General features: G+C 41.1%; 1 protein-coding gene across 1 annotated transcript in view; it reads right to left on the bottom strand.

Moving 5' to 3' along the window:
- Positions 1-9,355: 9,355 nt before the first annotated feature.
- Positions 9,356-12,398, bottom strand: part of LOC116627470 (Fc receptor-like protein 2) — a 56,346-nt gene continuing 53,303 nt past the window's right edge. The window contains exons 10-12 of the mRNA XM_032397232.1: positions 11,324-11,442; positions 11,019-11,113; positions 9,356-9,481 (exon numbers count right to left, since the gene is read on the bottom strand). Coding sequence (XP_032253123.1) covers positions 9,356-9,481; positions 11,019-11,113; positions 11,324-11,442 — 340 coding nt within the window. The remainder of the gene's footprint in view (positions 9,482-11,018; positions 11,114-11,323; positions 11,443-12,398) is intronic.

Below are 12,398 nucleotides of genomic sequence, written 5' to 3'. Positions count from 1 at the left end.
GGCAGGTTCCTGCCAGCTTCCCACAGCATGCTGCCTTCTGATCCCAGTTTATTCTTGACCTTCTTGATCGGTGTTCTAAAAGCCATTCCCAATGGGAATAAATTCCCATTTCTATTTAAGGCTATATAACTTGGTCCATGTTCCTGATTCCAAAAGAAGCTTGTTGATATTTTATGAATAAAAGAGCAAGTCCCACTTTCAGTAGATTTAAGCCTCTGTCGAGAGCAAGTGTCTTCTCTTTTCCAAACTAGCATGGGGATCTTTCTAATTCCACCAGGTACAGAGGGACAAAAGGAGTTTGTGCCAAGATATATTCCAGGTACCTTGTTAACCTGAAGCGGAAGCAAAGTGACAGGGTATTGAAAACAGATTCACAGTGAGACCACTTGATTCTGGCAGGAAGCAGGGACTTTTCAGTAAGACTCCCTTGGTGCATGTTTGTTTTCAGATCCATCTCACTGGAGTCTGTCAGCTGCTGAACTGTGAGCAGATTTATAGCTCAGACATTGTTTCATCAATAGCCACCTGTAAAACCTGCCCTTCTCTTTGGAGATCTTATTCATCCCCTCGTTGCCATTCCTCAGAAGACAGGCTTACCTGTGGGGCAGGCCATGCTCACACAGAATGGGAGGCAGGCAGGTGTGACTACAGAGCTCCCGTGGCCTTGGGTGATGGGAGACCACACTGTTGTCACTGTTAAAAGGGGCTTAGGTAGATACATAGGAGCCTCTGGGCACTGGCCAGGGAGCTGGCCTTGCCTGGAAATCTTGAAGAGAGAACAGAAGAAGGCACAGATTCTTTTTCTTCTGCCTGGAACTGCCAAAAAGAAGAAACCAGAGACTTGCACAGAATTATTCATTTTCTCATCTTTTTGATTTTGTAGTCTTCTGAAAACTTTCTCAGCAGACCGCTAACCACTACTTCTTCCTTTTGTGCCTACTTCCCTCTGTTCGTTTTTACCCCTCCCACCGCATGTAAAGCAGCCCTGACCTTGCTCAGGGGCAGAAGAAATGCCAGTTGTGGAAGCAGAATCACATTAATTATTCACTGATAAGGAAGAGGGGAGAGATTGATTTCAGAGTGGCATGCGTAGATAGATCCATTCAACTTCCTCCAATCCAAGGAAGGGAGAGAAGATTTACAGTTACGAGGAGGAGACAGTTTATAAATATGATTTCATGTACAGAAAGATTAGTCTCAGGAGGAAACAGATATCAAAGGGGTTTTTGAGGGGCTACTGTGTTATGGGTTATAACTCTTCACATACATGTCTCTTCATTCATCAATGAGCACTGCTTTTGGCTTAAGAATATTAAGAATATTAAGAATAAGACCATCAAGATATTCTGCTTTGGAGAACACAATTGGAGAAGTGGCTTTTCTCCCACATTCACACGAATATTTCCTCTCTTGAGACTAAGTCTGGATTTCAGGTTTAGAGAAATTTAAAGAAGTCTCAGGATATGTCTTATGACCCAAAACCCACAGCTAGAAGAAAGCATCTTAGTAAGGAATATATTTTCATAATCTATGAGAGGACTTTGGCATATTAAAATACCACAAACAAAAGTATAAGGCAAATGGCACACCATGAATATCTACATCACACATAATAGATAAAGAATTAGTATCCCTAGTTTATAAAGTACTCACACAACTCATTAGAAAAAGACTATTCCACGTCTTCTGCCCATTTCTTGACTGGATTTTTTTGTTTTTTGGGTTTTGAGTTTGTTAAGTTCTTTATAGATTTTGGATACAAGCCCTTTATTTGATAAGTCATTTGCAAATATCTTCTCCCACTCCATAGGTTGTCTTTTAGTTTTGTTAACTGTTTCCTTTGCTGTGCAAAAGCTTTTTATCTTGATGAAGTCCCAATAGTTCATTTTTGCTTTTGTTTTCCTTGCCTTTGGCATTGTGTCTAGCAAGAAGTTATTGCAGCTCAGGTTGGAGAAGTTGCTGCCTGTGTTCTCCTCTAGGGTTTTGATGGATTCCTGTCTCACATTTAGGTCTTTCATCCGTTTTGAGTCTATTTTTGTGTATGGTGTAAGAAAGTGGTTCACTTTTATTCTTCAGACATTTCTCCAAAGAAGACATACAAATGGCCAACAGACACATGAAAAAATGCTCAACATCACTCGGCATCAGGGAAATCCAAATCAAACCCACAATGAGATACCACCTCACACCAGTTAGAATGGCTAAAATTAACAACTCAGGAAACAAGAGATGTTGGCGAGGATGTGGAGAAGGTGGGGACCCTCTTGCACTGTTGGTGAGAATACAAACTGGTGCAGCCACTCTGGATAACAGTATGATGGTTCCTCAAAAAGTTAAAAATAGAGCTACCCTACGACCCAGCAATTGCCTTACTGGGTATTTATCCCAAAGGTACAAGTGTAGTGATCCGAAGGGGCACATGCACCCAAATGTTTACAGCAGCAATGTCCACAATAGCCAAACTATGGAAAAAGCCCAGATGTCCATTGATGGATGAATGGATAAAGAAGATGTGAGATATATATATATATATATATATATATATATATATATATATATACAATGGAATATTACTCAGCCATCACAAAGAATGAAATCTTGCCATTTGCAATGATGTGGATGGAACTAGAGGATTTTATGCTAAATGAAATAAGAGTCAGAGGAAGACAAATGCCATATGATTTCCCTCATATGGGGAAATTAAGAAACAAAACAGATGAACATAGGGGAAGGGAAGAAAAAAATAGAGAGGGAGGAAACCATAAGAGACACTGAACTCTAGGAAACAAACTGAGGATTGCTGGACGGGGAAGAAGTAATTGGGTGATGGGCATTAAGGAGGGCACTTAATGTAATGAGCACTGGTGTTATATGCAACTGATGAATCACTAAATTCTATGCTTGAAACTAATAATACAGTATATGTTAATAAACTGAATTTAAATAAAGAATTAAAAAAAATTTTTAAATTAAAAAAACTTTTTTAAAAAGAAAAAAAAGGAAAAGGCTATTCCAATTTCTAGAAAATGAGTAAAGTTCTGATCTTAAACTATTTATTAAAGGAAAAAACACTGCCCAAAACACACAAAATTATATTCAATTCCACTAATAACTAAATAAATGAAACTTGAAACAATAAAATATAATTTCTATCATTTTTGTAAAAAAAGTGAACCACCTAATGTTGAAACTCATGAACAATGTTTCTAGGACTATAAACTGTAAATATTTTCTGTATTAAGAGCTGAAAAGTTCTTGGGGCGCCTGGGTGGCTCAGTCATTGAGCATCTGCCTTCGGCTCAGGTCGTGATCCCAACGTCCTGGGATCGAGCCCCGCATTGGGCTCCCTGCTCTGTGGGAAGCCTGCTTCTCCCTCTCCTACTCCCCCTACCTGTGTTCCCTCTCTCTATATCTCTCTCTGTCAAATAAATAAATAAAATCTTAAAAAAAAAAAGCTGGAAAGTTCTTTATAGTTCTTTCCCCAATAAGAACTGATTGTGAGGAAAAAATCAGAGATGCAGACAAAAGTTTCAACTCTAAGTTTTTATAAAAATAGAAAAAAAAAGGAATTGTCAGAACTGATGGAATGGTAAGTGAGAATACATCTATACAATGTAATATTATCAAGCTATTAAATTGAAATTTTAGAAGAATATTTAAGTATGAAAATGTAAAAATAAGAAATCAGTACCAATAAAATATTTGGGAAAATCCCAAATACTTGGGAATTAACAACATTCTTTTAAATAATTACTGAGTCAAAGAAAAATCATAATGGCTACTACAGACTATTTAGAACTGAATAAAATATTTTAAAAATATACAAATAATCTAGAAGAAGGCAGGAAGAGTGAGCAGAGAAAGACAAATCAGGAAAACAAAAAACAAAAAATAGAAGCCTAAATCTAACCATATCAATAGTAACCAAACTTTGGGATTCTGCTCCACAAGTTTTAGTATCAAAACCCCATAGCTTTTAATGCTGATATTAGAAAAGAAGAAAGGTTGAAAATGAATGACTCAATGTACCATTTTAAGAAGCAAGAAACAGAGGGGGCACCTGGTGACTCAGTAGGTTCACCGACTCTTGATTTTGGCTCAGGTCATGATCTCAGGGTCGTGAGATCGAGCCCCGCCTCGGGCTCTGTGCTGGGTGTGGAGCCTGCTTGGGATTCTCTCTATCCTTCTCCTTCTGCCCTTTCCCCCCGTTCCCTCTCTCTCTTAAAAGACAAAAAAAAAAAAAAAAAAAAAAAAGGAAGCAAGAAACAGAGGAACAGAGCAGACAACATATTTGCTGTCTATTGTGTTTCTATTACAACAAATATAGCAACTTAAGCCAACAAACATCTATTGCTTGCGATCTGAGTGGGTGAGGGGCCTGGAACTTCCACTGGGTATTTGGCTCAAGGTTTCACAAGTCTGGAATCTGAGTGTCAGCTGACTGAATCCTCATAAGGGGGCAAGACCCCCTCCCCAGTTCCCTTTATTCCCTTTCTGCTGTGTGACTGAGGTCCTTTTGTTCTTGCTGGCAGTGGGCTGGGGACCAACCTCAGCTCCTGCACATGGTCCCTCTCCTCATGGGCCCTTTCCAGCACGTGGCTTGCTTCTTCTTTGAGGCCTGTAGGAGAATCTCTCTGATGCTTCATTTCTTTTTCAAGACATACCTGATTAGGTAGCTTAGGAAAATCTCCCTTTTGATTAACCAAAAATCAGTGATTAGTAACCTATTTATTGAGCAATATCTCATCGTATTGACAAGTCCTGATCACATTCGAGAAGAGAAGAGAAGACAAGGATGAGGGTCATCGGGGGCAGGAACCTTAGGATCCATCTAAGAGTTTTACCTACCACACATAAAGTAAGTCAGAGGAATAAAACCATAAAGATAACAGAAGCAATCAAAGTCATGAAAAACAAAAAAAATAGAATCGATTAGCAAAGACCAAAGTCAATTCTTCGATAAAACTGAGAAACTTAGCTAAACAGATCAAAAAGAAAAAGAGCAAAAACATCAGCAATACTAGGAATGAAAGAAAGTCAGCACTAAATCAGAAAATATTATGTAAAATTTTATGCTAATAAAATTGACAACTAAATGAAATGAGCAAATTCCTTGGAAAATACAACTTGCCAAAATTGACACAAAAAGAAAAAAAAAGTCTGAATAGTCCTCTATCAATTAAGAGCTTAAGTTCCTTATCAAAAAACTTTCCCATGAAGAAAAATCCAGGTCCAAACAGCCTCACTGGTGTATTCTATCAAATATCCAAGGGGGAAACATTTCAATTCTACACAAACTCTTTCAGAAAATTGAGGAGTATTACCAAAGAGTACTAGTAATAATTTTAAAAGGAAATAAAAACTCCACTTATGTTGGCATACAGTATAAAACAATCAGGAATAAATTTAATTAAAAATGTGCAAAATAGAACTACAAAAATGGAAAGTTGTATGAAGTTCATGGATTGGAACACAGTGTTTTTAAGATGGCAGCTCTCTTCAAATTCATCCACAGATTCAATGCAATCCCAGTTGAAATTCTAAGAGGATTTTTTGAATAAATTTTAAAAATCAGTGTAAAAATTCATATGGAAAGGCAAAAAACCCTGGGTTAGTTAAAACAATTTTGGAAAAAAACAACAACATAGTTGGTGAGCTTATACCAATTGATCTCAAGACTTAACACAAAGCAACAGTAATCAGGAAAGTGTGGTTTTGGGCATAAGGATAGATGTGTAAGATCATCTACTGGTAACCCAGAGGTAAGCCAACATTGATATGGCCCATTATTGTTGACAAAGGTTATAAAGTAATTCTATGGGAAAAAGGTACGGTTTTTGTTTTTGTTTTTGTTTTGTTTTTTAAGGAAATGGTGGCAAAACACCTGGATGTCTGTATGGGAAAAAATTAACATCAACTCTCACCTCATAGTATACAAAAATTAACTTGATATGCACCACATATCTAAATAGAAGAGTTAAAAACTGTTACATTTCTAGAAGAAAATGTAGACAAAGAACTTTATAATATTCAGTGAGGCAAGTAGTTTTTAAACAGGCTATACGAAATATGAACTGTAAGGGAAAAATGGTAAATAATTTCCATTAAATTATAAATCTTTGTTGTTTGAAAGACACAGTTAGGAGGACATAAACACAGGTCACAAATCAGGAGGAAATATTTGCTAAACATATATCTGACACAGGGATATATATCCCAAATACATAAATAACTCCAGTAATTGGATAAGAGATGAACAACTCAAATTAAAAAGAAGCAAAAGAATATTAATCAGCAAATGGTGCTGGAACAAGTGGATAGTCACAGGAATAAAAAGAATATTTTCCCTATACTATACATATACCAAAAAATTCACTTTGAATGGTGAATAGACCTGAATGTACATATGAAAACTATAAAACTTCTAGGGAAAAATAGAAGAGAATCTTTTTGACCTCGGGGTATACTTTCTTAGATAAGAAACACAAAGTAGGCTCACAAAATTAAAAAATTGATAAATTGCACCTTTTCAAAACTGAAAACTTGTGCTCTTCAAAAAATATCATTAAGAAAATGAACAGCAAGCTACATAGAGAAGATATTTGCAACATGTAAATCAGACCAGAATAAAAAACTACAGATACCAAATTCTTGCAATTCAATAATAAAAAGACAAATAGCCCAATAAAGAAGTGAAAGGTGTGAACAGCCCCTTCACAAAAGTCTGCAAAGAGCGAATAAGGACTTGAGAAGAGAATCAGCATCGTGGGTCACCAGGGAAATTAAAACCACACTGAGATCACGCTACACCGCAGCACACACTCTTTGCAACGGCTAAAGTTAAAGACTGCAAATGCCAAGTGTTGGCAAGGGTGTGGAACTACTGTAGCTATCAGTCAGTGCTGGCGGGGATGTGACATGGTGCAGGTATTTTGGAAAAAGAGTATCAAGCCTCTTAAAACCTTCAACATAAATCTACTATGTGACTCAGCAATTATACTCCCAGGTATTTACAAAGGAGCAATGGAAACATGTCCACACAAACACTTGTATGTGAATTTTTGTAGTAGTTTTATTTTTAATGACAAATGAAACAATCCAAATGTCCATTTACAGATAGATGGATAATGAAAATGTGGTATATCCAATGGAATATTATGTAGCAATAAAAAGGAATGTGTTTCGGCTATTGATACAATGTGAATGAGTCTCAAAATTCTTTTGCTTAGTGAGGGAAGCCCGGCACAAAAGAGTATATACTGTATGATTCTATTTACATAAAACTTTAGAAAATACGCTCTAATCTACAGTGACAGAAAGCATCTCGTGATGGCATGAGAAGGTGTGGAGGGAAAGAGGTGTTCCTTAGGGCAGGAGAACACTGGGGAGTGATGGAGATGTTTGGGATCTTGATTGTGGTGGTTTCGTGGATGTACATTTCTGCCAAAACATCAAATTTTATACTTTAGATATGTGTGATTTATTGCATATAAATTATTCTTCAAGACATTTGTAACTAAATAAAATAAATATAATATAAAGAAAGAGATTATAGTCATGTCTTAGATCTTGATGACTCAAATGTTACCTTCTTGACTAGCTGGAAACATGACTTCCTCTTGGATATTCTCCCAATTATTCCTTAGACTCTCCCTGACTGCTCACAGGTTTGCCCTCAGTTTGAGGACCTGGGTAAGGAGTTCTGGGAGAAGGGTCTGCACCCTGTCAGAGCTGTTCTGTGCACCAGAGAGCCCCGTGCGGTCTCCATCTCTTGCTGGCATCACGGATCTTGTCCACCTGAGTGGCTGCCGTCCTGGTGGCTGTTCCACGGCTGACGTGCCCTTCGGCAGAGTGACTCTTACCGGCCACAGAATGATGCCTTGCTGCCGCCTCTCTCCCTTGGGGCTTTGCCTTTTGTCACCATTCTTCCAGATGGGTTTCCCACACCTCGTGGCATGTCCCTCTCCCCCTTGGCTCTATTATTCCTGGAGCCCAAAGTTGGGAGGCATTCACGGCCAAATGTAAGCATAGGCACAGATTACACCTGGATTTCTTGCTCTCTCTAAAGGCCAAGCATACATTCTGGAGAGCATTTTGTATTAGATAATATGGAAACAAGACATATAAGTCCCTCTTTCATAACAAATAATGTATTCCCTCTTTATAAAGGACATCACTTTTTTTTCCCCTCAGCAAATTAGCTTGCTAGCCAAATTCCTAAGGCTAAGATTAAAACCTCAAATTGGATTGCATTTTGCTGTATGTTACACTTCCCGTTGCCTAAGCTTCTGGCACCCACAGGGAAAGGAATAACATTTGAAATACACTTAGTACTTTTTATTCTTGCTACTCCAAAGGTTTGCAAAGCCTCACTGTGTTATTTACTTGAAGTCATAAATACGGCAGATGTGAAATCACCACTGTCCATAACGCGTATCAGCTGATGTACACCAGTCCTCCGTGAACGCACCAGCCCCCTAAGGCCTATTTTTTTTTTACTGCAGTAAAAAGTTCAGTGTCACCCCAGGTGACACAGGGTAACGATTCCAGCTATTCCATACGAATAAAAGCCACTCAAAGCAACTCTGCCGCTTTTCTGGAGACTTAAGCACAGATGGCATGCTTTTTGAATGTTTTCTCCCATGGTGGACACTCAGTGCTTGGATTAATTGGGAGTTGGTGGGCAACGGGAGGGGTGTGTCACGACACTAGGCTTTGCCCTGTGAGTCGTGAGAGTCACCAGCTCCACTGGGATTCCAGGATTGCTGCTGATTTCTGGAGCCCCCAAATAGTGGATGTTGAACAATTAAGCAGTGGAACTCGGCCGCTACAGGAAGGAGGGAGGTTTGATCTTGTGAGAGAGGAAGACTTGTGCAGGCCCCAAACTCTGAGTGGATTGGTGTATGTGTCTTATATCTGTATTTATCTTATTCATTAATATCATCATCATCAGTCACTTATCACCTATCTATCTAAAAAAGGAAACAAAGTGTTTAGAGCAAATTGTTTATGCAGAGATGGCGCATTCAAAGCTTTCGATCACACTTGGAGCACGTGGTCATGACTGCACCCTTGTGATCCTGGCTAGGCCATTCGCCCTTCCTCCGCTGTTCCATGGGCCAGGAGGTGAAGGCCCATCTGCCCTGCCTTCACATGTGTCTCTACTGTGAGGAAATGCAGTGTTTACTGAAATGTTGCCCCTTTTGTTCCCAGAGAGCACAGAGACTCAGGCATGGAGGGGTGGGGCAGAACTTTCACCCAGCCCCCTGAATGGAAGGGGGGTGCATGGTTGTGGAGAACAGGGAGAAGGCATAGGCTGCTCCCAGGCTCCCTGTGGGCCACTCTGGGCAGGGGGCTAGCGGTCCAGGGCCAGCGGTACACGTGGGAGATTCTCATAGTTTTCTGCAGCATCTTCATGGGCCTGCCCTTCATGGTCATCTGGATGTGCCTTCTTCACCTCTGAATAGATGATTGCTGGTTCCTGGCGGGAAACCCACAAACAGTAAGTACCTAAGTACAGGTGAGGAGGTGCAGAGGGGAGAGGGAGCCGGAAAGGGTGACCCACCTCATCCTTCTGATGTGTCTTTGGTGAAGGTGCTGTTGGATAGGAGGAGGGAAGAAAAGTATTAGACTGTGGGTGACATATTCCAACTTACAACCCACTCACAATGCATTTCAAAATCTCTCCTCTGCTGACTCAGCTCTCAACGGTTTGCTCTGCTGGATTCTTCCAAGCCTCAGACAGAGTACCCCACCCCCGTGCACTGATAAAGCCTTTCCCCTGCCCACCAAATGTCCAGAGTGACTTTCCTGATGATTTCCTTCTCTCTCCACTGCTCTTCACCCCAGCAGAGCGGTCCCCCTGCTCCCATCCCACCCCCATTCAGGGCTTCTGTGGCTGCACTGATTGGGAGAAAGTGGAATACGGGTTTCACTTCGTGCAGGGAGAGTGGAGGAGGCTGGAGAGGGGGTTGTCATTCTAAGGCCACACAGTAAATCCCAGTGAAGATTTGCAGTGAAGCATTAAGAAAATTCAGTGTGTGTGTTTCTTCTATCTTTCCAAGGGGTCCTCTGGATCTCTTTCATTTATTTATTCAGCCAATAAGCACTCAGTGAACATTGACCTTCTATTAAGCACTGGTAAGCTACAAGGACAGAGAAACAACACAAACTCAGTCCATATACCCAAGGAGCCTATAATTTGTATGGGGGACATGGACGTGTAAATGTATGCAACAAGTACAATGGGCACCAAGATAGAAATACATATTGAACTCTGTCGTTACCAAAAGGGAAATCCGTCCTCCCAGGTTCGGACACAGGGAGGGCTGGTGGGACGTTTCACAGAGGTACCTGAACTATGTCTTGACATGTGAGCAGGGGTCGGAGGTAAACTAGGTGGGGGTAAGAACATTTCAGAACAAATAAGACACATGAGCACCAAAGCAGGCAACAGCCCAGTATGAGCAGGAAAATGGGAAGGGTCAGCTCGGCTAGAGTAAGGACAGAGCTTTGAGGAGGGGCCGAAGTGCGGGGGGGCAAGGGTCCTGCTTTGGAATGAAGAGTCACTGAGGCAGGGTGTGATCAGCAGTGTATCTCAGAGGGATTGTGCTGGAAATAGAGTGTTGGGGGGCTAGAGGAGGACAAGATTAGAAATAAAGAGACCAGTTGGGAGAATTATGATTGTCTACACATTAGGTTATGAGAAGGTGACACTAGCAATTACCAGTCATGCATTCTTTCAAAACAGTATTTGAAGAGGCCCATAGTTTTCTAAGCACTGGTTAGTTTTTGGTTAGTTTTCTAACCAATGCTATTGGTATGTTCATGGGAAACAATAGTGTCTGTCCTCAGAGAGTTTGTGGGGTCCGGTGGCAGTGCACACGGGTCCATGGGAAGGGACTCAGCCATATGATGGCAGTGCGGGAGGAGATGATGCCTTCCTTCCGTGTCCCACTCATATTTGAGAGACCTGATCAGAGGCCCCTCGAGGATCCACTCACACATGGCCACCTCACCTCCCCTTGCTTGGAAGTGGTCTCACCTGGATTTTCCTTGGTATGATGGCTACTCCAGATCTCGGAATAAACCAGATTGTCATGTCCAGGACTCACTGTGAGAGAACAGATGATAGCTAGCTGTAGTCCAGAACCCACACTCTAGACTCTTCTCAGCCACTAAGTTCATAACCACCTTCTGTCTCAGACACAGTGCCAGGAATGTCATTTTAAAGTTGAGTGTGACTCATTCCTGGGCAGTGGCTCAATCTCTCCTCCCACTCTGGCTCATCCCTGGAGCCCTGGGATACTTAGGAAGTCCTCACCATTGCTATACACAGGCTGCAGCTCCATCAGGGCTGCTGGCTCAGAGTGGATGGGCCTGCGGGGGTCTGTGCTGGAGGGTCCGGACCGGGAAGGCTCTCGTTGCTCCTCGGGACTGTAACTGTGACAGACAGGGAGAGACACAAGGGAGAAAAGGATTTGTGGATCATACCGAGTCTCAGGAAAACCGGTATCCAGGAGGAGCCCAGCATGGTCCATGTAAAAATATCATGGCTGTGGTGACGCCTGGGTGGCTCATTTGGTTAAGCGTCAGACTCTTGATTTTGGCTCGGGTCATAATCTCAAGGTCATGAAATCGAGCACCGCATCAGGCTCCACGCTCAATGTGGAGTCTGCTTGGGATTCCCTCTCTGACAGTTCCTTCCTTTTCCCTCTGCCCTTTCCCTGCTCATGCTCACTCATGCTCTCTCTCTCTCTCTCAAATAATAAATAAATAAAATATTTTAAAAATATCATGGCTGCCTAGCCTGACTCTGCATGGCTCTCTCAAGAGAACTCAGAAGGTGTGTGTGACACGATGTGCAGCCCAAGACAGCATTACAGAGAGGGAGGACTGACACAAGGTCAGTGGGCAAAAGTGCACAGTCTCAAGGTCTTTCTGGTAAACAGTTATATCTGCCTAATTTTTTATTGTTCTCAAAAATTTAAATGTTTAAACACTGATACACAAAGACTTTTGCATTCCCATAGAACTTGACCTTTGTCTTTTTAAAAAGGTCCCTTTCAATGTTCCAGCTCATATTACAATAATCTACCTTTCTTGTAAGATACCATGAAGACTTTCTGGGAAAAGAGTGGTATGTTTTTTCCCACTTCTGTTTCCTTCTGCAATTAATATTGGGAATTGAACATTGCCAGCATTCAATAATTATGTCCTGAATGAGTGTGTGGTGGAGGAATGAGGGGGGAAGAGTGAGGTGCAGCCCTGTGACGGATGATGCCATTAAGGTGTGAGGGGTCAGCTCTCCACCAGGGCACATTTAAGGAAGTAGATAGATTAACATGGAGGGCAAATAACATGAGCTCTGTGTATGTGTAGGTCTAAGTGAGTATTAT

Source organism: Phoca vitulina, unplaced genomic scaffold (genome assembly GCF_004348235.1).
Source record: "Phoca vitulina isolate PV1807 unplaced genomic scaffold, GSC_HSeal_1.0 scaffold97, whole genome shotgun sequence".
Classification (NCBI taxonomy): domain Eukaryota; kingdom Metazoa; phylum Chordata; class Mammalia; order Carnivora; family Phocidae; genus Phoca; species Phoca vitulina.
Note: the sequence above shows the minus strand (reverse complement) of the source record. Positions and strands in the feature narration are given on the sequence as shown.